This window comes from Propithecus coquereli, unplaced genomic scaffold, assembly GCF_000956105.1.
Source record: "Propithecus coquereli isolate 6110/MARCELLA unplaced genomic scaffold, Pcoq_1.0 Scaffold449, whole genome shotgun sequence".
NCBI classification, from domain to species: Eukaryota; Metazoa; Chordata; class Mammalia; order Primates; family Indriidae; genus Propithecus; species Propithecus coquereli.
The window spans coordinates 464,556-491,479 of record NW_012150274.1 but is presented as its reverse complement, the minus strand read 5'-3'; the positions used below and the strand labels follow the sequence as shown (position 1 = coordinate 491,479).

At 54.1% G+C, this 26,924-nt stretch overlaps 1 protein-coding gene across 1 annotated transcript; it reads right to left on the bottom strand.

Moving 5' to 3' along the window:
- Positions 1–4,065: 4,065 nt before the first annotated feature.
- Positions 4,066–24,957, bottom strand: UBAC1 (UBA domain containing 1). Its single transcript, XM_012654821.1, has 10 exons — positions 24,575–24,957; positions 20,015–20,135; positions 19,066–19,139; positions 15,411–15,518; positions 14,150–14,252; positions 13,772–13,880; positions 13,002–13,224; positions 9,750–9,836; positions 8,856–8,994; positions 4,066–4,568 (listed from the first exon to the last, which is right to left on the bottom strand). Exons 1-10 carry the CDS (start codon positions 24,710–24,712, stop codon positions 4,453–4,455), a joined length of 1,218 nt encoding a protein of 405 aa, XP_012510275.1. The 5' UTR covers positions 24,713–24,957; the 3' UTR covers positions 4,066–4,452.
- Between the last annotated feature and the right edge of the window lie 1,967 nt (positions 24,958–26,924).

The window sequence follows — 26,924 nt, the reverse complement described above, 5'->3', positions numbered from 1 at the left end:
CTGGGCAGGAGAGAGTGCCATCAAGGGGGCCGTCTAAACCCCTCCACTTCCGCGCGTCCTGGTCTGGAGCCATGCCTGTGGCCTGCCCAGGGAGGTCCGGCTCCACGGGCCCCCAAACTAAGGAAATGGCTTAGCAGAAGCTCCAAATGACACCAGTGGCCTTTTCCCAACAGAATGGGCGTGCACCAGCACGTCTGTGAGGGAGCTGGGCAGGGGCTGAGAGCCGGTGTCCCCAGACCCACACCCAGGCCACACCTCCAGCGGCGGCGACTCAGAGCTGGTTGGGCCGCTCGGCAATGAGCAGTTGGAGCAGCCTGTGCTCAAAGCCACGCTGGGCACATGGACGCCATTCGTTCCCCAGTGGGCTGCGGTGAGAAAGGCACGAGCGCGTCCGACGGACCGGCACTGCACCGAGCTCCCAGCTAAGTCCGCCTAGAAAAGAACCTGGAATCCCAGGGTGTGGCAGCCAACACATTTCACCTTCTGAAATATGACCTTGGCCCTGAAATACGCACACGCATGCCGGACTCAGGCTGTGTTCACACAAGAGGTTCCACGAACCCAGGTGGCCTGGTCAGGGAAGCGGCAGGACAAGGCCCCGAGCGCCCCCCAGTGGCCAGCGTGGGAGCGGACGTCACGTCCGCAGCAGCAGAGAATTGTTTTCGGAACTCCCACCGCCCGCAAGTCAGCCAGCAACGGGCAGGTGTTTACCTCCACAGACGTCTACCCACTGCTGCCGCTCCTTCTAGAACTCCACCACCGTATTAAAACCACAACCAGATCAAAACACAGATCCACAATGATCAGAAGACAGGGCCAAGTAAGAACAGACGTCCCACCACCCGGGGCCTGTGGGGGCTGAAGGGTGGGCACAGCAGAACACAGGGACGGCAGAGGGGCGCACGCGCAGGGAGCCGCGCTTGCAGGACCAGCCACGGGGAGCAGGAAAGTCACTGTCAGAGGAAAAGTGCCATTTCTGTAGCCAGCACACGCTCAGCTCTCAAGGCAGGCCACCTCCTGGAGGCAGGCGCAGCCCGGCCGCTTGCCAGCCTCCTGGCTCTCAGGTTACAGAGGGACAAGCTGAGCAGCAGCCGGGTGTCGACCCAGATCCTGGGAAGGTTTAGGTTCCGCAGTTGACAGGACCAGGAGCCATCCCCGAGGACAGGCCTATCCAGTGGTGCTGGCCGACCGCCAGAATATGTTCCTCAGAAGGGATTTCTCAAGCTTGACTCTTGTTTGTTTGCTTTCAGACAGGGTCTCGCTCTGTCGCCCAGGCTGGAGTGCAGTGGTACAATCACAGCTCACTGCAGCTTCCAACTTCTGGGCTGAAGTGATCCTCCCGCCTCAGCCTCTCGCGGTTAATTTTTAAAACAATTTTTTTTTCAGAGACGGGGTCTCACTATGTTGCCCAGGCTGGCCTTGAACTCCCGGCCTCAAGTGATCCTCCTGCCTTGGCCTCCAAAAGTGCTAGGATAACAGGCATGAGCACCACACCCAGCCCACGGGGAACATTTTTATGGATAAACACCAAGCTTCATGGCCTGAAAAAACAGAGTATCCCTCTAACATCAACACCTCCAACGATCCCCCACAACGAGGTCACGAAGCTACCGCTACCCACATAAACCTGCACGGCGTGGGGCAGCGAGGAGGTGCACCAGCAGCTGTCGGATCCGCTGCTCTGCTTCATTCTGCTCCTCCCAACACTGGATCCTCGCCAAGCCTGGCTCTGCCCTCAGGGGCGTCCACGACGTGCAGGTGTCGGCTCAATGTGGGGCCTCGTCCCCCAGGGCTCTCCCCTGGCCCACCCAGCCCCACGCAGCTGGGACCTCGTGCGGGACTGTCCAAGCCCAGAAACTCACTCCGGTGTCAAGTTTTCTGCACCCAGTCTTAACACTCACCGAGTTTCCAGGATTGTCGCTACCAGGTAAACTGAGGGAACGCCGACCTTCGCCGTTTGTAGCACTTCACCCACGCCTGCGTAGCAAGATCAGAGCGAGTCCACGCCCAGGATGAGGAACCGACTTTGCTTGCCCTTCCTCGATGGTGGTGCCTGAGAACTGACATAGTTGCACACACATCTTATTAAAATTACTACCCTTATTTCTCTTTTACATTCCTATTACAGCTTTAAATTGATTTTTAACTTAGAACGTAATGAGGTTGTATTTCCCCTAAATTTCACTGTGAGACAGCAAAGGAAGCCTTGCAGAGTAAGTGGTCTAAAGGGGGCTGAGGGGGCTGGCCCCACCTGGAGCCCAGGTCCAGTGCACAGGGTGGCCACGTGCAGACTGTGGCGGCACCAGCGATGGCCACGTGTGGCAGCCTGGGGCGTAACCCTGATCACACCAGCTCTCATCCGGAGGGGAAACCATCCGCGCCGGAGGCGCCCGAGCTGCAGGCCTTGGCTCCTGAGGACCCACAGGGCCACCTCCCCACACAGCCAGCTCACCCTGAACTCGACTGAGGCCACAAGGAACCAGTGGAGAAGGGGCCACAAACCGCAGGGCTGGCTCGAGGCCACTCCACAGAGCCAGGCCTGGTCTACAACGAACAGTGTGAACGGCAGGTGCAAACTGTGTGCAGGAGAATAAGGGGTAAGTCCAGGAAGCTGACATTACCTGAGGTCCCAATGGTATGTGTGGCTGCTGCCCAAGCCCCCACCGGGTTGGCCTTGTCTGGGTCCCCAGGTGGGACAGGAAACCGACCTCTCAGGAGCCGGAGCCACTGGACGGGCAGCTCCCACGCGCTGCGGCAGCCCCACACCCCCAAGCCCACTGGGCAGCGTGTGCTGCAGGCCAGACACTCCTGCTCTGTTTCCAGGAGTGCCAAAGGGACAGTTTCTTCCACCGAAACTAGCTTCCTGGCTGCTTTGACAGGTGGGCACCGACAGACTTTTCCCACTGATGTTTCTCCTTAAACGTCTCGACAGAAGAGAAGACGCGCGTGGCCGTGTGACCACCGCTGACGGGGAGCTCACTACTGGCACCTGCGCCCGCCCAGGGCTGGGCCGCGCCAGGGACGTTCTCCATGAAGAGTGTGAACACCAGAGCCCTCGGGGCCGCCCTATGTCTGAGGTGCACGGAAGGCGGCAGCCCCAGGGCCGGCCCACAGCTTCAGGAAGGAACAGGCCCACCGGTGGGGCAGTGACACGGGGCAGTGCAGGGAAGAAGAAAAACAGAGAAAGACATGAGGAGTGAGAATCACAGGATCGTGTACTCTGATTCTGATGGCCACTTAAAAACAAAACACAGGCAAAATCACGCTCAGAGTGCAGAGCAAATCCTGGAAACTCACTGTACCACACAACTTCAGGAATATAGTCACGAAGAGATGGGGTCTACGTTGCCCGGGCTGGACTCAAACTTCTGGGCTCAGGCGATCCTCCCAGCTCAGCCTCCCAAGTAGTGGGACTCTGTATCTCAACACGAGGCTTAGATGTGAGATTTACTACCTTTAAAAGGCATTTTTAATATTTCTGCCCAAAAGTTTTAAATCTAAATCTCAAGAACAATGGAAAAACCTAGATCTGTAAGAAGAAATGTTTTCTTAGAGCATCCTCACTCGGCTAGAACAGCTCAGCGCCCAGCGAGGCCCCCACGCCTACGGCCGCCCCACGGCAAGCACGCCGGTGCTGGGAGGGGGTGCAGCTGCCTCAGGCATGAGAGCCGACTGCTGAAGCAATGATCATGAGCAGAGCTCACAAAAAAAGGAAACATTTTCTCATTTTAAAGCTCAGATACAGTTTTTTTTTTAAAAAAAAAAAAGGAAAAGGCCGGTGCAGGCAGTGGCTGCTGAGCCTGGGGAGATGAGCTCAGCGGGTGCAACTGTGAAGGCCCTTACGTCCAATAACAACGTGAGATTGTGCCAACAAAACGTGTCTGCAAGATTCAACCAAAACGTCCATGTGGCCACAGCACCTGCCCCGGCAGGAGTGGGACAGAGCCGAGCTCATGAGAACGCAAACGTCCAGGAGGTGCCTGATTTCTTCTTTGGCACCAAATAATACTAAGACAGAAAATAGGAAAAAGAGATTTTATTCATTAAAGAAAAGTCATCTGTGGATTAGCGTAGTTGAATTAGTAAATTGGACATTAACGCTTTGGATAGAAACATGCTTTCTTTCAATAACAAGTGGACTCTACAAGCAACGCCTAAGGGTCAAGTCAAGCAGCATCGCAAGAGCCCGAAGGAACACTCTGGAGAGGCCGTCCTTCCACTTCCCAGCCCCAAAGCCACTTTTCGCAGACGCCTGTCAGATGCGCAAGGCGCTGCCTTAGGAAGTGCCACTGCAGGCGTTTGTAAGCAATAAGGTCAGAGAACGAGTGGGGCCACAACGCCTCTGACACCCGGGCCGAGTGCAGAGGGCAGGTTTCCGGGAGGCTCCTCTCCCCGTCTCCGGCTGCTCCTGGGGGGCTGCAGCAGCCGGGCAGCCACGGGGGACAGTGCCGCCTACGTGCGGTTCAGTGTCTGGAAGATTCTGGAGATCTGCAGCATGACCGGCCCCGTCTCCGGGTCGTTCATCCACTGGGTGCTGTTCAGCGGGTTCTCCAGCATGTCTTCGAAGGCTGCGGGCAAAGCAGAGCACAGCTGAGCCCTGGCACCCGCACCCTGCGCCAGTGAGAACTGCAGCAGCTTCCCTCTGCGAGAGGCTTCACGGAAAGGGTGGGCCGCAAGCAGCCAGGGCACACGGCACACAGGGCCACCACTAACCCTCTGCCTGGACACCCACGCAGCCGCATCCAACCTGCTGACCACACCGGTAGCTGTGAGACAGACGCCGCATATTCCATCTGGCAGGCGGCGGCATGCCTGTGCGATCGCGGGCACACCACCCCAGAGCCGTCTGGCAGTGGCCATTAGCACTCTTAAAACTCAGCCCATAATCCCACTTCGAATCCCATCCAGAGAAAAAAGGACTTACACACAAATGTAAGTTTGTACGCAGACTTAAATACAAATGTTGTATAAATACACAAACTTATATATATATAAATGGAAAACTTATATATTAAATTGGAAACACCTAAATGTTCATTCAACCTTAAGAAAATGAGGGCGCAGTGGCTCATGCCTGTAATCCTAGCACTCTGGGAGGCTGAGGTGGGAGGATCGCTTCAGCTCAGGAGTTCAAGGTCAGGCTGAGCAAGAATGAGACCCGTCTCTACTAAAAATAGAAAAATTAGCCAGACGTGACGGTGGCACCTGTAGTCCCAGCTACTCGGGAGGCTGAAGCAGGAGTATTGCTTGAGCCCAGGAGTTTCAGGTTGCAGTGAGCGAGCTGTGATGATGCCACTGAACTCTACCTAGGACGAGAGAGAGCGAGCTTGCCTCAAAAAAAAAAAAAAAAAAAAAAAAGTAACAGAGTACTTCTCAACATGAAAACTTTGATCTTCTAATTTTCCCCAAATAGGTGCTTTTAGCAAACAGCTCTTGGGTCCCAGCCCTGTGAAGGCACAGCCCTCTGCAGGGTGCCAGCCTGCTCTGCTGGGATTGACAGCTTCACAGCACACCTGGCCACCGCCGCACAGCTGGGCCTCTCCAGCAAAAGCAGCCCAAGCCGGCAGGCTGGAAGGATAGTGCTCACTGCAGGAGCTCACAGCCTCGGGGTCAGCGTGAACCTCACTTAGCTCCGTCCATGAAGGTACAACCCCAGGCCCTAAAACAACCCCTGCTGTTCTCCTGATTAAAATCCTCTGAACACCAGTGCAAACTCTCAGAAAGACAACTTGGCATCTGCAAGAACACTCTACAGAGTGTGGGCGTGTCACAGGCCCGGGAGGTCGGATGGGGCTACTGCACACAGGCTGGGGACCTGGTCCCCCTCCTGCCCCCAGCAAACAGCACAGCAAACGCCAGAAGGATGAGAGCTGAACAAAAAGATGAAAACAGGAATTAAATATGAAAACCATATGGATGAACATCTATCTGAGGAAGCACTTTCTTCTGTATGTCTTAATTTCTGTATTTCAAGAGGTGCCACACAAAATTAAAGGGCAAACACGTCTGCAACACATGACAAGGGCAGGTGTTACCACATAACACTACAGGCGAAGCTCTAGGACAGTCTCACAGTTGGCAAACAGACGGCAGACGCGGGCGATGTGTGACAGGAGAGGCACGCTGGCCGACAGGTGCCCCACGTCACGGATCACCAAAAGGAACACAAATTATAACAACACGATCAGGCCTCTGTGGAATGGGGTGGGCGAGTGCCCTGGGCAGATCTCGCATGGCGACACCAGGGAGCAAGTCAACAAGACAGCAGCAGAGTTTAAAAGGCTCCACCGGCTCTAACTGGTCATGTGACTTCCATCCACTCATCCTCAGGGATGTGAGCCGCACCCAAGGAGGTGTCACAGCAGCGAGTCCAAAAGCACCCGGCTGAGAGCCATCTCAGTGACCAGGGCCAAGGGAACGGTGTTTGTTAAATAACTTACAGCACATCTACAGAGCACTACTCTGCACCCACTAAAAGCTCGTTTTTAAAAATAGAGCAGAGAGAATGCATGAAAGGTGACGCGAGAGTGAGAAGCAGGACGTGGTTCCGAGGGACGACTGCAGCCCTGTCCAGCAGACGGGTGCCTACAAAGACATGGGAGGACGCCCGCCAACGGGAGGAGGAGAATGAAAGGGAACTTCGAGTTGCTTCTTCGTTTTCTTCTTCATTTTCCAAATTTTCTATAATGGACATCGTATTTCCTCTAGAATGATAAAGGTCATTTAAAAAAATCACATCAGAGATGTTTAGATATGCGCTTGAGAGAACCGTGAGCCTGCAGAGGACCCGGCACGGCAGGTGCGTCGGGTGGTCCGGTGACCGGGGGAGGCCCAGCACCGAGGCTCTGGTCAGAGAGGGCCGCGGTCCTGCCGGGCAGAGCTCCAGGCTGCCGGGACTTGGGTGCCTACTGCCCCGCGAGTTCATTCCCGGTGCACGGAATGTGAGTGCCACACCGCGTCAGCCGGCACCTCGTGTTCCATTGACTTAGAACCTGCAGACTGGGCGGGCTTGCCCCATGCAGCCTGGTCAGAAACGGGAGAAAGCCTCCACGTCAGCCACGCGACAATCTCAACAGACGGGTTAAAAACCCTTCACGTCTAAACTGGAGGAAAAAAAGAACTTCCTTTATCTAATCAAATGTGCCTTTAAAAACCACCATAATTAGCAATCTCAACGGTAAAGTATCAAAAGAAAATCCCGTAGACAGGGTCTCTAGACAGACCCTCGGCAGCACCCGCTGAGGTCTAAGGTCCAGAGACCGCAGGAGAGACACACTCTCTGTGTGCAAGGGACCACCGAGAACAAAAAGAAACTCACAAAGACACATCTCAAACTTTAGAATTTGGGTACACAGAGAAAAATTCCCTCTCTCACACCACAAACATGCTTCCAGGTGGATTACAGACTTAAATAAGAAAGGAGAAACTTTAAAACTTTTAGAAAAAAATAAAGGAAAATGTCTTGCTGACCTTGGGGTAGCAAGGTTTTCTTTTAAAGGTTCACATCATAAAAGGGGACAGACACTCAAGGACAGCAGAGCACAGAGCGTCTGTGGATCGGCGTCGAGAAGAGAGAAGCCAGAAGCTGGGTAGCACCTGCAGCACAAGCAGCTGGGCAGGCTCAGCGCCCAGAACAGGAAGCACTTTCTGAGCGAAGAAAACAATCCAGCAGGATGACAGGCCGAGAGCCGACAGAAGGCCCCGCACAGCCGAGGCCGAGCAGCGGCAGGTAAACTTCTGAGCCGGGCTCAGCCCTGACAACCAGGGGCGGCAGCCCCTCCCCGCCTGCCTGCCCGGCCGCAAATGCCTTCCCTGCCGTCCGGGGCCACTGCTCCTGGGGAGCAGCAGGGCCTTGCCAGCCCAGCTCTGGGTGTTCAGCGTACAGAAACCCTCGTCCCTGTGCACTGGGGGACGGGGACAGGACGCTGGGAGCAGCGTCAGAGCAGCACCACAAGCGCAGCCCGAGTACGAGAGCAGACAGAGAAACCGACTGGTACGCTCCGTCGACGAAATACCTTACACCACTTCACAGAAGAATGCCTGAGTGGCAGAAGCCTACCTAAACGTGCTCCTGTTTACAGGAAGGCAGGGACAGGTGAGGGCCGGTTAGGGCACACGGAGAGCCGGCAAAACTACGGGAGAGCAAAGCCCTCAGGACGGCGACCGCTCTGAAGGAGAAGGGTGCCCCAGGCCCAGGGGGACTGCAGTACTCTGCATTTTAAGATGAATGGTAGATACGTGGCTATTAGTTTTACTATTATTCTTTCTTTTTTAGAGACAGTGTCTCACTCTGTCGCCGAGGCTGGGGTGCAGCAATGTGATCACAGCTCACTGCAGCCTCCAACTCCTGGCTCAAGCCGTCCTGCCTCAGCCTCCCGAGTGCTGGGACCGCAGGTGCGAGCTACTATGCCCGGCTTAATTTTATTATTCTTTGAAGTTACAAATATTATAGAAGCGTTTGCATGTGTGTATCTCACAGTGAAAATACCTAATTCCCGAAGAGGCCCCTCTCAAAACCCCAAGCCCTTTTGTGCTCACGGAAGTTCCCGAGCTGCTGGGAGCTGTCTCTCCCCTCTGGACTGGGAAAGCCGCTGGCACTGGTTTTTCCAGAGCTATATCCAGCTGTTTGTGCAGGCAACTGTCACCCATGAGCAGAACCTGACTCTTAGGCCCTACGGTGACCCTGGCAGGAGCTACGTACGCCACAGGCTGCCAACCTGCATGGCAGGGAAGGCCACCCCCGCATAGCGATTCTCAGTGTGGCTTCTGCGCCCTCTGCTTACTGTGGGAGGACACCAGCCGCTTCCCCACTTGCCCCTGCCCCCACATGAGTTAGGTAAAGACGACACACATACCTAGCAGTGTTTTCGGGTTGGTCAGACCCAGCTGCACCACGGGGTTATCCAGGATGGCCTGAAAGAGAGGGCTGTCGGGGTCGATGCCCTTGTCCAGCTCCTCGGGAGAGGGCTTCCGGTCCCCCAGCAGCCACTCGCACTGCGAAGCCAAGAGGTCAGAGCCGCCGTTAGTTCCTTGTCGAGACACCGTCAACATCAGACACCTGTACCTTTCTGTGAGTCCCTGGCAAGTCCCCGAGGCTGCTCTGACTGTAAGGGACTTCGTTATAAAACAAACCTGGTCCCTGTTACGTCGGGCTGGAGGGAGAAGCAGGTGCCAGTCTGGGTTTCTCTCCAGACCCTGGCGTTGCAGTGCAGTCTGACCACTGCCACCCACAGGGGTGCCAGCGTGGCCTTCCCAGAAGTGTTGGGTAACTAACAAATACACCAAACGCCTGGCTTTGTTCGGGGGAAGAAATCCAGCATGACTGAGGTCCTGTTACGGCCAGTCAACGATCTGGAGACATCTGGACACGGACACGTCATCGCTAGCTTAGCTGTCTGAGCCGTCAACGCTCCGCGCAGGTGGAGATGTCGTCGGCCCACCAGAAGCTCTCTGGGCAGAGCTTCTGTCAGCAGCCGGCATGTGTTTACAGAAAGGGAATCAACTGAGTCCGTTTAATAAAATAAATTAACAAATTACATGCTCGCCCATAGAGTATGTACAAATAAGGCACTGTTTTTAGAAAGGCAAAGCCCAGAATTTTCTCAGTATTTTCAAAATTTTGTATTACTGGCAACATCTACCCCATCGTTTCACCTCAGTGGCAACGTGACTGACGGCGAGCGGAAGACTGCGCAGCACGGCAGACCCGGGACGTGAGGGAACGTGGCCCCGGCCCGCCTGGTACTCACGGCGGCGTTCTGCTGGTTGTTGTTCACCCGGAGGGCGTCCAGCACCTCCTTCTCATCGAAGCCCATCTCCATCAGGGAAACCACCGCCTGCGAGAACCAACGGCCCGTTACACACCCAGCTCACGGAGGGCGGCACCGAGTCCCCGTGGGGAGCCACTTTCCATTAACAACATCTTAGCAGAAGGGACTCTAAAATACTGCCATGGGATTTCCCACTTCCGAGTTCTCCTTCCTTACAGCTTTACTGAAACACTTCTTAGTTTTCAACATCTTAAAGCCCAGGGGGTGTAGGGTGTGCTGCAGTCAGCAGAGGCCAGGCCCGTCTGAGGGGACCACAGGCTGGGGTGGGGAGCAGACGTGCCGTGACGCAGTGCTCGTGTGGACGTGCACAGCCAGACCCGCTGCAGACCCTCTCCGTTTGTCCTGCCGCCGGGGGGGATGAAACTGCGCACAGATCTACCCCCGAGGGCCTCCTGTCCAAGCATGAGTGGCGTCACGGAAAGGTCACGCCAGTAAACCTGATTCAAATGAAGACAAAAATGTCGTAGTATTTGTGGAGAAGAGAGGTTTTATTCAGATCTTATCTCGGAAAAAAGAAACTAAAACTTTTTAAACTTCTAATATTTAACAGAACTTAAGCTGTAAGTGCAAACATACCCTAATTCTTAGAGCAAACAATGACCCAACCGTCAGTGTGTTGCGGGAAGAATATACATTTTCAGGACAAAATCGTATAACAAGACGATCCTTCACTTTACAAAGCACTTTTATAACACAATGTTTAAAAAGGTCAGTATTACAGAAAATTATAACAGTTTCATCAATTTTTAAAAAGCATCTCATTCAAATTGGTACTGATTAACACCATGGTGCTCACGTGGCAGTAATACTCTCTAGGGACTAGGGGGATGGGGGGTAAACTCACAACTAAAGGACACAGGGAGCATTGTAGAGGGGAAGCGCATGCCTCTAACCCTCGCTTGGGTGAGGCAGACATAAAATGTAACCAAAATGTTTGTACCTTCATAATACCCTGAAATAAAAAAAATAAAAATAAAAAAAAGCATCTCATAATCCTTGGAAGGTCAACTCCCGCTCCCTGGAAGCCCTAGGGTCCTCTCCTCCCCCTCTCTGTTCTCTCGAAAGGGTTAACTACTCCGACTCCACGGCCCGCACAGCTCTCCGGCGCCTCTTACGTGGTCACAGACACCCACTTTCACACACACCCAGTCTGGGCCGGGCCAACAGAGGGTTCCAAGGGAACCCCGCAGGAAAGACCTCAGGGGGCAGGCAGGAGGCCGCTGAGTTCACAAGTCCGCACTTTCACTCATGCTCTATCTCACTTGCCTCCCTGGGCCACGCCCCAACTCCAGGGCCTCCAACAGTGTGTGCTGGGAGAAGGGCCCACCACACAGCACCGTGACGTCAAAGTCACATAAAGCATCCAGGAACCTACTGCTGAACTCAGGGACAGGATGGCCTTTCTGTTAGCTTCAAAGAAACCATTCTCTCTCCTCATGTCTACTCTGCACCAGCACTTCTGAGGTGACACTCCGGTAGCCCCACCCCTCCCTGCCTGCGAGAGCAAAGACTTTCTCATGGCAGCAGTGGAGGGTCCCTGCTCAAGGGCTGGGGGCCTGCACCCCCTGGCAGTGTCCTCTCCACAGCCGGGAGTGAGTGGGGTGAGGCAGCAGAAAGCTGTGCAGTCCCAAGTCCCAGCCCTGCCCGACCCCCCTTTTTCCCAGAACTCGGTAACATCTTGATTCTCATCAGATGCTGCCTGCTCCATGACTGGCACGTAAATCAAAGGGCAGGAGAAGAGCTGATATGCTGGGCCCTCGAGCCCTGACAACTTTATAGTAACTGTCACCAAAGAAGACTTTCCATGAACTGTCTAACTCAGGAGACGGGAAGGACAGCAGTGAAATATCCTAGGAGGATGAGCAGGTGGAGACGGAGCGTGAACATCTGTATCTAACAGCAAAGGGTCAGAGGCAAAAAGGAATATAAACCAGCAACCTCGCAGGGACCACACAGGACCCAGACCAGGAAAGCAGAGCAGCTGCTCCATCCCCGACAGGCTTTCAGGAGCAGACGTGGACTTGCCCCAGGAAGACTGTGACAACAAGACAAACTTCCTGGCAAACCCAGAACCACTGGGTTCGATCGGGTGAAAGCACTTTCCTACGCACAGGTCAACTCACAAGAAAGGGCATCCGCAGGGGTGGGAACAGAGGACGGAAACCAGCCCTGGGAGGGCGGGAGACGCCTCACCCACAGAAAGTGGACTGTGGGCCACACTCACTGGGGAGTGGGCGCTGAGATGCTGGCTTACAAAGCAGGGCCCCAAAGGGATGGGCAGAAGCACTAGAAAAGCGTTGTCTGAGTCTGATTCCTCCTGTGTAGGGAAGAATCAAAGCCAAGGAGCCGTGGGGCTACACTGTGGGGTAGAGGCCAGGCCCCACCGGGACAACCGACATACAAAGCGGCCTGGCTGGTGGTCCTGCACAGCCCCGGTGGAAGCAAACTCAGAATCATCCCAGTGAGCAGGCCACATTGGACTCCCATGGAAAACACAAGCTGCATAGGTGAGACCAGGATGAAAACCCAGCTGTGCCACGCCAGAATCAGGAGTGCTCGTGGAACGAGCACCCTGAGCTGACAGATTTGCGACCTGAAAGGAAATGTGAGCATGTCTGAACGATTTAAAATGTCAAAGGAGGAATTAAAACCCTGAGCGAGGAACAGGACAGTGAAGAAAGAATAGGAGACACAGAAACATCACTCATTAGGTGACGCTAGGGAGGGCCATGAAACGTGCCCTGACATCAGCTGCCCGGGCGTAGCCGGAGCTCTCCTGGGCTCCGGGCCCCGGGAAGCTGCAGACAGCAGAGTGACGAGACGGCCACCCGACCAGCACCTCTGCTCACAGGGCAGCCCCCTGGGTTGCCCTGCAGGTCTCTGGGCGGTCAGTCCCCCACCCAGACCCACAGAGCGGCTTCGGCAACAGGTGCTACTGAGGCTACCGAGAGGAAATCTGGACAGGGTCTGAAGAGAGGATAACTTATAGGTGAACTTGGGCACTCAGGCCCCCGACCTAGGCCTACCTGCAAACTGCCCTGGCTTTACTTTCTCCAGGATGGGAGCTGACCCCACTCACAGTCAGCCGCGTCGCCCCAGCTTCCTTTACACAACACAGCCCCAAGTGAAGTCAGGGTGACTCTGCCTGGTGACAGGTCCACTAACACATACCCGAGCGTCAGGCCGAAATTCCCTTTTCCTCCGAATCTTCTTAAAGATCTCCGTTAGTTCATCTCTGGCCTCCTCATCCTCCGTGCTAGTTCCAGCAGCAGCCTCGGAGGTGCCTGCCGTGGCCCCCTCAGCTCCAGGTGAGGCCTGGCCTGGGAGGGGTGTGTCGATGGCCGGGTCCTCAGCATGCTCTATTAGCCACTCCATGGCCTGGGGCACCGACATGCTGAAAGGCAACAAGAGGCTCTTGCCAATATCCCAGGTGACCTGACCATGTACTTCCTGCACATGCCCAGGAAAATGCCCTTCCATGTCAGCGACTTCTCTGCATGGAGGGACGGCTGGCACTCTGGTCTTGCCTCCAGTGACCCACGCCCCTGGGCAGAACACGGAAACCCACGTGCTGAGGAAGGGGACCAGACTTGGAGGAACACAGCGCGAGTTCAGGTCCGCAGCACAAAGGAATGTGGCTTATGAATTATTCATTTTAGATCTGCACACAAGAGTAATTAGAAATAGGACCCTAAGGAAGACTGTTCAGGATCACTGGCCTTGCTATGAACAGGCTCGATTTGAGTTCTCATAAAACAACGGCCGGAAGAACAGTTACAGGGTGATGATTTCCACATCCCCGCCCCTCACCAGATATTTTCTGGCCATGTATTTAAGGGACCTCTTTAAAAACTCACACATACTAGAAATGATTCAATCAAACCAAGCGTTTGGGACAGGAGGTCGCCCGCAGGGAGCCCCCAAGACTAAGCCCCACGTACTGGTTCAGCCGAAGGGCCTTGGAGGCCCTGGTCTCGGGAAAGCCCATCTCCGTGAGCTGCCGCAGAGCAGCTTCGTCTACACGCTCGTCCTCGTCCTCGTCCAGCATAGCTGCAGGCGAGAGACCAGACCCGCGTCAGGGGCACTTCCCTGAGCACCAAACACTCTCCGCAGTTATCTGAAACCTCAGCGTATCTGTGAACTAACCACCATGCTCACGCGCACAAGCAAGAATGATGGCGTCAGCAGGCAGCTACCCATGTGGACTGCCAAGTGGAAAAATAAAGGGTGGAGAGTGTTCCAGCTGCAGCGGCAAGGGCAGTGGGTAAACAGCCGGACGTGAATGCAGAACCATCCACCAACCTGGGGTCTGCGCGTACCGTTTGCCTTCTTAAACAATTCCACTGCGTCCGGGTTCAGCGCTAACAACTTCTGTGCCACCTTGATGAGAGACACCAATATTTTCCGGAGTTCTGTCTGGAACTGTAGTGAAAAAAAGAGATCATTTCTTTAAACGTCCAAAAACCTACTTGGATCTATAATCCCACTTCCCTGTCCTAGAATTCTAAACCTGTGAGAATCAAAACTGCGCTCTTTCCTTCACGAGAGTGGAGAGCGGCTGAGGAGGAAGAGGGTGGGACTGGCAGACAGCCCAGGGCACCCCTCAGGAGGCGCTCACAGCCTGGGAAGGAGGGGGCTCTTCCGTCTGCACAGACAGGCCGAGAGCAGGGCCTCTCAGCTGGCAACACAGAGGCAAGGTCCAGGGACAGTCACTCTGTGTCGGTATGATACTCAGTCCCACGGGCAGTGAGGAAACCATCTGGTCAGCTGGTACCATGTGGGCAGAAGACCTTCTCGGCCTTGCTAAAGAAAGCGGATGGACTCGATGGGCTCCACGGCTGTGGCTCTCTAACTGCTGCCTGGCTGAAGCACCACCGCCACCAAGAGCATCTGCCACAGCCAATGGATCTTCTTGACAAGAGAGGAGGAGCTGGTAGGACGTGATCAGAGACCCTCTCTAGACAGGTCCCGGTTACAGGGCCCAGAGATGGGGGTCAGCTGTCTCCTCTCTCACACAAGCCTACGCCGTCCTACGAGACACCACACTGGGGCAAACACACCTCTGAGCTGGACACACAGGCCCGGAGGGACAACATGCTGGCCACTATGGAAGAGCTACATGCTCTGGTTAGTATGGAACTCTCTGGAAGACACCCCGAGGCAGTTCTGTTCCTAAGATGAACCAGGGCTCAGGACAGTGCTCTCGGATCAGATAGGTATCAGACAAACCTGAGGGCCAGCACGTGCCCTGCATGCTGGGCTAGTCCACGTGGGCATTGCAGACACTTTTTTTAACTTGGAATTTTCCAATACAAAACAATTTAAGAGTTCAGATTTCTATCTCCAAGTCTTTCCCAAACTCAGGACCAAACTCTTAACATTCTCACAGTGGTATCCAGTGGTATCTACCCTTTCAGTCCTGCCTTCAGATGTCTTTTAAACTCATTACTGTGAAATAATTTTAGATTTAAAGAAAAGTTGCAAAAATAGTAGAATTCTTGTGTATCTTTCACCAGCTTCTTGCGGCTCCCAGCCCGCTGTGACCAACACGCGCCCCATCTCCACTGGGGCCACACTCACGTCTCGCATGTTGGTCTGGACCACGTCCCGGTCCATGTTGTAGGAGGGCAGGCTGGCAGTGGCTCGGAAGATAGCATCTCGATCTGGAGCTTTCTGGTCTTGTTTTTTCTGCACAGAGAAGTAATTAGAAAGTCAGAAATGAACATAAGCACAATAAAAGGCAATATTATGTAAACTGAATAAAAAGCTCCAAGCAGAGAGAGAATCTGTTTCCTTTAGGAACAAAAGCTGTAAACTCCTTGATGAGTTGGGGGTATTCCGGAGAGTTCTGTGCAAGACCTCAGGGACAGAACACTGGACGTGATGCTTAGGACACGAATGTGGTGGTAAAGGAGGGGAGGAGAAGGTGGCCACAGCATGACAGTCACACAGGCTACGGCAGGGCTGGGGTGACGGGGACAGCTTCCAAGGAACCACACAGATGCGCAGAGAGGCCCAGAGGCCAGAAATACACACCTGTCTCTGCTGCTTTTGGAAACCCAATGTGACAAGAAAGGAATAAAGGTAGAAATTCACAAGCACAAAAAGGATGGCAGAGGAAACAAAAATAGAAGAGAGGCCACAAATTTTTAGAAGATGGCAAGTGGCTAGAGGGATCAGCAGAGCTGCAGAGGCTAATACCAAGAGCTGGCAGAGCAGATAGCCAGCCAGACGCAAGGCCACGCCACCCTCCCCAGAACTGCAGGACACTCAGGGGCATCAGGTGCCACAGCGGGGGAAGCGAGCCCCAGGAGCAGGAGTGGCGCTCCTCCCCCACCCTGCTCAGCCGGCAGCCACCTAGAGGGACCGAGCCTGAGATGCCCGCAGGCCAGGAACCCCAGGCTTGGCAGAGGGTGGCACCCTCCTGCACCCTCGACCACGAGACCAACACCTGTGCTACTCAGCATCAGGGACAGAGCGGGAGACACAGCTGGGGGCAGGAGGGACACAATGGCTGGGTCTCTGTGCCATGGCGACGCCCACCAGCTGGCACAACCTGCCTGGGCACAGAGAGCAGCTGACAAGTTCTAGGGCCTCTTAAAGGCAACATTAACAGCCAAGGACAGCGGCTGGATATTTGAGGAAAGCTTCCAACATGAAAGACAAAAACCAAAATGAGAACAGGGAAAATAAAAGGAAGCACAAAGGGAAGAGACAGGGAGGGAAGAGGAAAGCACTTAAAACTCAGGAACTCGACCCCACACCCAGACAGGAACACGCCAGACTGACAGACAGAACCATCTGAGGACAAGAACTGCTTGGGAAGTTTTAAAATATTACACCCAGACACAAAAAAGGCTGTAGGGAGCCGGGCGTGGTGGCTCACGCCTGTAATCCTAGCTCTCTGGGAGGCCAAGGCGGGTAGATGGCTCAAGGTCAGGAGTTCAAAACCAGCCTGAGCAAGAGCGAGACCCCGTCTCTACTAAAAATAGAAAAATTAGCTGGGCGTGAAGATGCGCACCTGTAGTCCCAGCTAGAACCCAGGAGTTGGAGGCTACAGTGAGCTACAATGGTGCTACTGCTCTCTAGTCTGGGCGACAGAGCAAAATCCTGTCTCAAAAAGAGAAGAGTACAGAAAGAAAAGAGAAAACAAGGACAGAAAATTATCAAAAAATAATCCAGGAAAACTTCCAGAACTCAATTTCCCAGAACTCACACGTGAACCTCCAGGTTCAACACGCCAGGCACAGAGAAGGCAAAAAGTCCCGCGTCAGAGACGTCGTGAAATTCCAGACCACTAAAGTGCATCAGGAGGTTGAGAAGTTCCAAATGGAGCAGTGGTGGGAAGACGGATCTGCAGGGAGGAGTATCGGAGCTGACCGCAGCGCCCATCCACGGCCCCTGACCTGGAAGCAAGGCCTTGGGACAGACGTCCCCGCCTAGGTGCTGGAGGACGTCGGGCTCCACCAGACCACGCGAACAAGCCAGGAAGATCAAGACACTTGAGTCTGCGGTGGGCAGAATTCAGAGATGGCGCAGGCTCCCTGCGCCTGCAGTCCTGCTTGCACGATCACAGGGCGTGAGCGGGGCAGATTCCACTGTGGGGTTAGGTTACGTCCTATGGCACAGCTGACTTTGGGGAAAAAGACATGACCCGTGGTGGGCCTGACCGAATCAGGCGAGCCCTTAACAAGGGCAGGGCTCTTTCTGGTGACATTCGGCACCTAAGAAGTGCTGTTGCTGGCGCTGAAGATGGACGAGGCTGTGCGGCAAGGCAGGCAGGCTGTGTCCAGGGGCTGAGAGCAGCCCCCAGCTGACCACCAGCAAGAAAGAGGGAACTCAGCCCTACGACTGCAGGAACTGGATTCTGTCAACTCCCTGGAAGAGCTGGAAGCAGATTCTCCCCCAGAGGCTCCAGACGGGAATACAATTTCAACACCCTGATTCCAACTCGAGACTTGAGCGAAGACACCAGCTGAGCCCAGCCAGACTTCCCAACCTACAACACTGTGAGCTAAGAGATGAGTGTTGTTGTAAGCGAATAAGTCTGTGGCAATTTGTTAGGTGGCAAGAGAAAACTTAAACAGAATTAGAAGGTCCTAACTCGAGAGAGGGAGGAAAACTCAGGCTGTGCAACAGGCTCCAAAGGCAATGATTCAGACACATGCAGGGGCCAGAAGGACGTAGAGAAAGGATTCCAAGAGAAAAGGGAACTGGCAGATGACCTAATATATGTGACCATGGAGGGAAGGCTGGGGGAGGGGCTGCATCCTATTCATTAAGAAGCCAACGGAGTCTAAATTTGATCACCAAGAGATCAGGCAGAGAACTGCCAAAGCTAACCATTTAGGCATCAGTGGTTGCTTTAGGCAGTATGATTCAGGCATGACAGGAGGTGAATAATTTTTATTAAAAGATTTACAGCATTATTGGACTTTTTAATACGTGTATTATTTTGACTTAAAAATGATTAATAATTCATAAAAATATGAGTAAACACCTTATAATGCTTCATTTTACAAATACGTGAAAAGAGCTGGATCCACTGCACCCTGCAAGCTACAGAGGCTGTGGTGAGACCCTGCTGTTTGCTAGTTACGGGCCTTTAAGTCTGAATACCAACGGTCACAACTGTAATTTGAGCACAGCAGATCCTCCTTGTAGCAGTTCCCAGAATTGGGCCTGGCTCAGGGACAGGCAGCCCAGATCTGTCCAACACAGATGAGCTGGGCGGCTGCCTACGTGCCGCCCACACGTGGCCAGGTGTGGCTAAAGATAAGGAGGGGACCCAAGCCCAGGGCACTCCTCCTGAACCCTCAGCCGCAGACGAGACCCTGAAATAGCTCATCCACTAGCAGGCCATGGGCCCAGCCCCAAGAGTTTAGCCTGCTCTTTCTCTGGGGCAAACACCTGCCCTAGCATCTCACAGCACCAGTAAGAAACTCTACCCCCTCACTTTCTTCTCCACACCAAAAAACAGGCCAGGTCTTCCATGCAGGTCACACCAAAAGGGACGAGGACCAATAGGGGTGAAACAGGTGCAGGCACAACAGAGAATCCCTGATAACCACGTAACTATAGCCAGCTGTGAAGGAGAACTGACACCCACGTCCACCGTAACTGTGGCCGATGTGTGGGCTGGTGAATGACCACCATAGAGAACACTCCTCTTTGACATTCTTGAAGTATAGACTTCTACGGATAAAGATCTCCAACTGCAAACTTTGAAACTTACCTTTTCTTCTGCTGAGACCTCAGCCATCTTAGGAAGTGGCGTTGGAGCACGCTTTTTTATCAGTAATAGGACATCTAGAAAGAATGACATTTATGTCTGTCATGTTGGTTATCACTTCACGCCCACAAGATGACATGAATTGTTCTAGATGACCCAAGTTCTAGATGTTCCCGCTGGTCCCCTAACCCAAGCGTCCACATCAGCCGACCTTGGCTAACGTACAAGCCTGGCAGGAGCCCACAGGTGACCAGCGGCCCAGGACGGTTGCACCCCACAGCCCTGACGACCACATAAAGAACTGGTGCAAAAACGTTCTCGCTTTAATGGGCTCAGTTTTGAAAACCTGTGAGGTTGGAGAGCTCGGTCTTAATTCTCGGCTAAAAGTCTGAAGCATGGTTTTTCCACAATGCACAATGGCGGCTCACCTCCCACTTAGTTCTGAGCCTGTTAGCAATACTTTCAGTATTTTCTAAATAAATTACTTTAAGGAATTCCAGAATGAAAGTCATTATTTGAATGACATAGAAAACTGAGGTTTCTCCCCAAGTGCCTTCAGACACAAAACTATAAGGAATTAAATGGTTGTGTGTAATACGAACATCTCTCTGGCATGCTTAAAACAATCACCACAATGATCATTTCCAACCAAAGTTTCATTTTTATTTCCAAAAATAAAACCTACGGAAGCTCTGGAGTCTCTGGTTTTGCTTTGAAACAGAACAAAAATTAAATTGACGTTTGACTTCTGAGATGTCTGCTGCTTGTTCAATTTCAGTTTCTGCTGTTTCCACAAATATTCCATAACATACACTTTTTTTCATAAAAGAAAAATGAAACCATTTATTGTAATCTGGTTTTCTCACTAACATCCTACTCAGAGCCCCGACTCCCTGTGAAGGCCAGGCCTGTGCCCGCAGCGCTGCTGACCGCTTCCCGGCAGCAACCTCACCTTTGTCTTGGACGTTCTCTTCTGAGATCGTTTTAGAGTCACTCAGCACCCTCTCTGAAGCAGCATGTATTAATTTGTGATGGGTTACATTTTTGGGGTCTTCTAAGCTCCCATGAGCACACTAGGGAAAAAATAATAATGTTATTTCAAGATAAAAAATAAATCATAATACTAATAATGTAAGATCTGACATCCTAAGCCACACCAGGAATTTACAGGTTTTTTTTACGAGCTAAGAAATTAAAGTATAGCTAAAATTAAAGAATTCCCATTAATGGTGGAACCACAACGCTGGATCTCCTCGGCCAGTGATCTGATCACCAATCCGCTAAGTACTTCTGAAATAGGCTTGCAGCTTTGACATATAATACCCTACTGATAATTAATGGCAACCCGAATCGCTTTAGTCTGGAAAGATCCGGAAAGTAATTTTTAAATGAAAATAGCAGGTCCATTGTTTCCTGCTGATCTAAGATCTAAGTATGTTTTGTACACTTGTTTTTCTTTCTTCCACAGACACACGAAAGGGGCCGAAGAGACAGCCAAGACTGGTTCAGACAGTGACCACTGAGCACCCACCAACATCCCAAGAAGAGCACTTAGTATGCCTGGTCTCAGCTTGGCCCCAGCTCACTAGGTAATGCCACACTACATATTCAGCTCACGGGCCCCTCCTGGGGCGGCTCAAAGGGGATCAGTGGGCACAAAGTTGTGTCCAAATCACCAGGGCCCTGGACACCGCATCACGCCTGGGTGGGTAAGGGCACTAAAGTCTTCACCCACACGGGAAGGCAGCACACAGCGGCAGTGAGGAGCGCACCCTCTCACACACCCACCACCCCTCGCACGGATGACCTGGGAAGCCATCTCGACAGCTACTGACTTAAACTCCAGGCAAAGCCTGAGCAGGCGTCCATGAAGTCCCTTCCAATCCTGTCATTTTAACGTGAAGAGCTCACAGCAAATCATGGGCGGGGGCCTGGCAGACACTGCTCATCATTTCAACCTCTCTGCACAGCAATGCACAGCTGTTAGCACAGGCTCGCAGAAGTTCTGCTTTCCTTTGGACGCAGGCCATCAGATCGCCACGTAGGCTCACCGTTTTGTGAAGACCGAGCAAGCGCTGGCGGTCCCATGTGACGAAGACCCAGGTAAGCGCATGTGCCTGTGTGCCGGCGTGCAGACACGCCCACCAGACTGTCGTCTTGCTATCTGCTTTAGACCACACGGCCCCACACACCACAACATGCCAGATAGCAGTGCCCACCCAATCAGCTATGGCCCCTCCACATGAACCAGAATCTCAGGGTGCGGAGAGTGGGGCTGCACTTGTATATTTCAGAAAACATCCACAGATGCTTCTATAGCCCAGGCTGAAACTCTTTGCTCTTACTGAGTCCCCGAGGTTAGATGGTAGAATCATCTGATGGCTGTGGCACCATTCTGGGACGGCCCGGCCCCAAAACACCCAGCGGGCCAGAGTCTTGCAGGCCGTCCCCAGATGTCTCAGGTAGCTGGGTACAGACCCACTGCAGGCTTCCTCACCACCTCCCTCTGCTACCACGAGGCTCAAAGATACACAGCGTGCACAACTTCTTACCAGAAAAGAAGAAAAAACCTAAGCATGTGCTTTACCTCGCAAGACTGGCATTTTAAGAGTAACTGGAATTTTCCATTACTCTGAAGACTGAAAATGATTCTGAAACAAGGATCGTGAAGGCTTTGGGAGCTGTCATTCATTCACGTAAAACCAGCATGGCTGAGGGGCAGAAGGTGGAATCCAGTAACGGTAAAATACACTCTTGCCACTCATGACAGAGCAGTCAACTTCCTTTGAATTTGACAATGGTTCTGCTCCCAGAAATACTGGATATGCCTCTTCACAATTCTAAAATTTGCAGGCTAGTTGATTTGTCAAGTTCAGAATACAGAATACAGTCTACAAAACACAATTTCCCAAAACAATCCGAAAAAAACTGTGCTCTACAGCATGTGAACAGCACATAAGGAACAAAAACATAGACGTGAGTCACCCACACTATGCCAGACTCTCTCGTTCTGTTTCTTTGCTCTCAGTAGAAGCTGGGGTACAGCCGTGAAAAAGCCCTGACAAAGGCCACCACCAGGCAGGGAGGTGTTAAACCTACAGCAGAAAAGCACTGACTTCCTTTCCGCTTATAACTGACATAATCTGTCGTTTGAAGGTACACTTTCAGGTGATCTAGGAAATTTTAACAACCACACTAGCATATACACCAACTCCACCACACCAGAGGCATAATGTATTTGAAATCACTAACCACCTCTTTTCCAGGCAGTGGAAGCTAGAGACGACCATGGCGATCCCAGTTTGCACAAAAAAAGGGAAAGGCCACAATGGCCTTTCTTTAAGAGTTATGATAATAAAACCCCTCCCTAATACAGCAGTCACTCTCAGGAGTACTGTGGGGGGATACAAGAAGAGCCCACGTTGTTCCCCTGGGGGTAGAGGGGAAGAGGGAGAGAAAAATACGCTAGCGGAAGCCCATACAGTGGGGAGGAGCTCCGCTAAGACACAGATCAGGCTCCCTGCTATAGCAGTCTGCAGTCCCAGGACACAACCTGGGAATCCTCTTCCAATGAATGCATTCTGGCTGTCTGCAGAACAGGACAGGGCATAGGGGTGGGGAGGCTTTCTGACAGCTCAGCTCCAGAGGCCTGTAATGCCTGTAACGCATGGCAGCCTCTGCAGTGTGAAAATCCCCACGTGGTCAGATCCCCCACTCCTGGAGAAACTGCAGAGTGGAATAAAGTCTCAATTTAAAGTAGTATAATGACCAAAAAATCCCAAATGATATATCTCAATACTGAATGGAACAATAAATATGAGGAACATAATAATTAGCATCATATAGAAATTCTCTAATTAACCCCAATTGCTCCTGAAATTCGTTAGTAAGCATCCGTAGATCAAACAGTTCTCATTTCCCGTTCACCTTCATAAAATAGTACCATTAGTGAGTTAAACTGAATGCCATACCAATGCAGGTGACACCCCATGTCGACGCAGTTTGGGGTTGACAGCCTATTTTCATTTATTGCATTAATCCACACGTTTGTTTTGGTGGCTGCTCTGAGCCTGACCCTGGACTTGTGGCTACAAACCGAGCCCTTAAGGAGCTTCTGTCCGGGGTGGAGGAGGAAATAGCACCTCAGGGAGGTTTTAAAAAAACACGCACACACTAGACAAGCAACAAAGCCTGGCTCTCACGGGATGCCCCGAGGTCCCAGCCTTTTAGCTCAGTGCTGTCCTGGTGGTTTTCTAGATGGCAAAACCACAGACTGGCCAGAAGAAAAACAAGAAAGCAGCCAAAAAGCACATTGCCCTTGAACATGTGTGCCTGGAGGCCCCTCTTCAACACGGATCGCTAAGGCCACGAACTCATGATTGTTCACATCCCGTGTGTTCCAGAAGCAGGCTCGCCATGCCTGCCTCTGACAGTTGCAGAACAATTCCCCAGAACCACACTCGTGAGAGTAACTCAAAAGTGCTCCTTGTGAGCGCTTGGATAACGTCTAGACAACAGTTAGCTACATTCTAACACAACCAACCTGTCAACACATAAACACAACATCACATGGCAGCCTCCTTTAAATTCTGACAATGAAGCACCACGTCATGTCAGGTAGAGTTTCCTTAGGCTACCAGACTCCCGCAAATAGTCTTAGCTGACCTTATGCGTCGAGTTTAGAGAGGTGGAGGCCTCAAGAAGTGTTGTTAGCTCTAACAATCAGCAACCTAATACAGTAACTATACAGGAATATTTCACGTGAACACACTTTAAAAAGTGTCTCTTTCAATGAAGAGTCCCTTCTGCTGGACCTTCCCACTTAATTCTACCTCTGCAGAAAAGCAGCGACACAGGCACTTGCCCCGCAGTAGGACTATTTTAAGTGACTCCACCTAAGCCGTGCAAGTGGCCCGAGCCAAGCCCTGGCCCACACACCAACCCCAGGAAACAGTGTCCTGCTCTGCGGGGAACGGGCCCCTTAACGAAGGGACCTATGTCAATTCTCCGCTCTCGAGGAGCTGCTAGAAAAGGAAAACCTCGCCCCAACGGCGAGCAAGCACAAATGCTGTGAACCCGTGAGGCCTGCTCCAGTCGGCGACTTCACCTCTCCCAGTCTCAGTTTCCCTACCCGCCCCTCCCTCTCAGAGCGGCTGCAGGGTTAAATGAGAGGGTGGCTTGTAACGCGCTCGGCCTGGCGGCTGGCGCCGGGCAAGTGCTTCATGAACGCGCCCGCCAGCCGGCGGGCTCGGGCAAGAGTGTCCAGAAGGTGTTGGGGTCGAGAAGGGAGGTAGCTGAAAAAGGGGCAGGAGGCGCTGCCTCCACGCCCGGAGAACAGAGAGCCCGGGAGCTGCGGACTGGGCGGCGGGCCTGACGTCGAGGAGGAGGCTCCGGGATTGAGGCGAGGGTCCGCCGTCGAGGCAGGAGTCCGGGGTCGGAGCGGGGCGAGGCGAGGGTGAGGGCCGGGGTGAGGGCCGCGGAGCGGGGCGGGGTCGCGGGAGCCCGGCCTTACGTGCTTGAGGCAGCGCTCCTTGAGCTTCTCCACCGAGGTGTCCTCGGTCGCCTCCTCCAGCCACTCGGCGCCGTCGGCCGCGCAGATGTGGAGCCGCAGCACCTTGCCCGCGAAGATCTTCTCCTCCTGCACGAACATCCCGCCGCCGCCGCAAGGGCCTGCGCCCGCCGCCCGGGCCCGTGAAGGTCACCGGGCGGGCGGGCGGGGCGGGGGCGGGGCCAGGCCGCCCGCGCGCGCCTTTGCTGGGCCGCGCCGCCGCCGCCCCGCCCGGCTCCCGTCCGCCCGGCCGCCCGTCACTCGCGCGGCCTGAGCGGTCGCCCAGCTCCCGCCGCCGCAGCCGCCGCACCGGAAGTGCGTGTGGGGCGCGCCCGGCGCATGCCGGGAGATGCAGTTCTCCGCCGGCGCCCCGCTCCCGCGCGCCGGAAATGCGTAAGGGGGCGCGACCGGGGCACGCTGGGAGCTGCGGTTCCCCGGCCCCTCCCTCGCCTGCTCTTCAGCGCCGGTGGGGCCGAGCCGGTGTCGCGAGGCAGCAGGAAGAAAGAATGTAGGATACGTCGGTGATGGTTGTGTAGTCAGTGCACGTTGACATAACATTTTGGAGTATTGGGTTAATTTTAATATCTGTTAAAATCATCCTGATCTATTTCGTTTTACGTTTTGAGATCGGCTGCTGGAACGTTTAACATCGTGCATGTGGCTGCTGGGATGTTTCCAACGGACCGCACTGCCCTGGAGCGGAGGCCCCCAAAGTGGGGTCCCCTGGGAACTGTTGGGGCCCCGGCCACGCCCTGGCCCAGACCAGGGAAATGCGGCCCCCAGGCCGGAGGAGCACGAGTCCACACAAGGCTGCGTGTCGGGGGCCCGGCGAGGGTGGAAGCTGCCCCACGGGCACAGGTGGACTCAGAGTCTCTGCTTGGCCAGACTGAGTCAGGCTCCCGAACCTTCTCCGGGGCGCATGGGTGCGCTTCCTTGTAAAATCCAGCTTTGGCAAAGAACCTGCTAAATCAGTTTAGCCAAGAGACCCCACTCTCAACATTGGGTCACCCTCGATGTCTGGTCCGGTTTTCCACCCTCCACCGTCCCCGGGGATGTCTGGTCACGCTGGCCTGTCCGCAGCAGAATCCGCTTCACCCCTGCTGTCTCCTCCTGGTAGTTTCCACCCATTGACGCCCACCCTGTTCCCTGCTGTAGATTCCCCCTGGCCCGCGGGGTGTTCAGGGATGAGCCCGCTCTCCCTCCCGCACCGCAAGGGTCTCTGTAGCGATCTCTGGGTCCTGAGTGGAGTCCGCCTTACCGTGGTGACAAATGTGAGCGCTGCCGTTTGGGCCAGACGTTGACCACGGACTGACCCGTGCTCACTCATCTCGTTCCTTGAGAAACCCGCTACTGCGTGAGCGAAGATGAGTGAGGCGCAGGGCCGTCCTCAGAGGCCAGCAGTCTGCGTGAGGGGGTCTCAGGATCTCTCCCCTCCAGGCCGTCCTCCGTCCACACCGCTCCGCACTCGCTTCGCCACGTTCGCTCTGCGTGGTCAGCCCGATCCTGCCCTTGGTCGGGCTTCTACTAACTGCCGCCCACGAGCCAGAGCCTCTGCCAGCCGGTGGGGCTGTAGTAGCGATTAGGACCAGAGACCAGGCTGCGGGCCGGAGGGGGCATTTTTGACTCAGGAAGTGGAGGCGCCGACCGTTAGGGACGCTGTGACACGTAGGGCCGGAGGGGGCAGTGTTGTCAGGGATGCTGATCCAGGTGACCGGTGCAGGGTGACGCAGGAGGAGGAGTGGACAGGAACAGGAGCAAAGACCTGTAGGAAGGAATCAAGTGCAATGTGTGAAGAAAGCGACAAGTGTCCCAGAGCTCCTGCATCATCGGGGGAGGGCTCAGGTGGAGCCCGAGGGGATGGCAGTAGGTGACTGGGGGGGTGGGGCGTGGAGGCTGGAAGGGAAAAGAAAGTCGGGAGCTCCTGCGTCCTTCCCGGGAGCCACGCTGCAGGCCTGAGCCGAGACAGCGGAGCAAGGAGGACGGGCTCCGGTGGCTTGAGCCCGTGGGGGCAGGTGGGCAGGATTTGGCGGTGCCTCTGACGAAGGGAGGGTGAGACCAGAGGGAAATCAGGGCTGACATGAAGGCTCCGGCCCGGGTGACAGGTACAGGGCAGGGCCACCCTCTGAAGGAGGGGAGCAGGGCCAGTGCAGGGGGAAGGAAGGTGCTCAGCTCACTTTGGGCAGGGCCTGTGCGTGCAGGGGACGCTCGTGTGGCGGTGGCCAGGGGCAGTTGAGCCTACAGCACTGAAGCCCAGGAGAGACTGGCCTGTCGTCAACACGGCAGCGACGCCAGAACTGAGAGGGCGTCCCCTACA

Excerpts from the sequence above, each read along its gene's own strand:
- UBAC1 (XM_012654821.1), bottom strand. The coding sequence starts at position 24,712 with ATGTTCGTGCAGGAGGAGAAGATCTTCGCGGGCAAGGTGCTGCGGCTC. Across the intron at positions 14,253-15,410 it reads TCCAGACCAACATGCGAGAC|TTCCAGACAGAACTCCGGAA; the intron begins GTGAGTGTGGCC and ends TTTTCACTACAG. Across the intron at positions 9,837-13,001 it reads AATTTCGGCCTGACGCTCGG|GCGGTGGTTTCCCTGATGGA; the intron begins GTATGTGTTAGT and ends TGGTTCTCGCAG.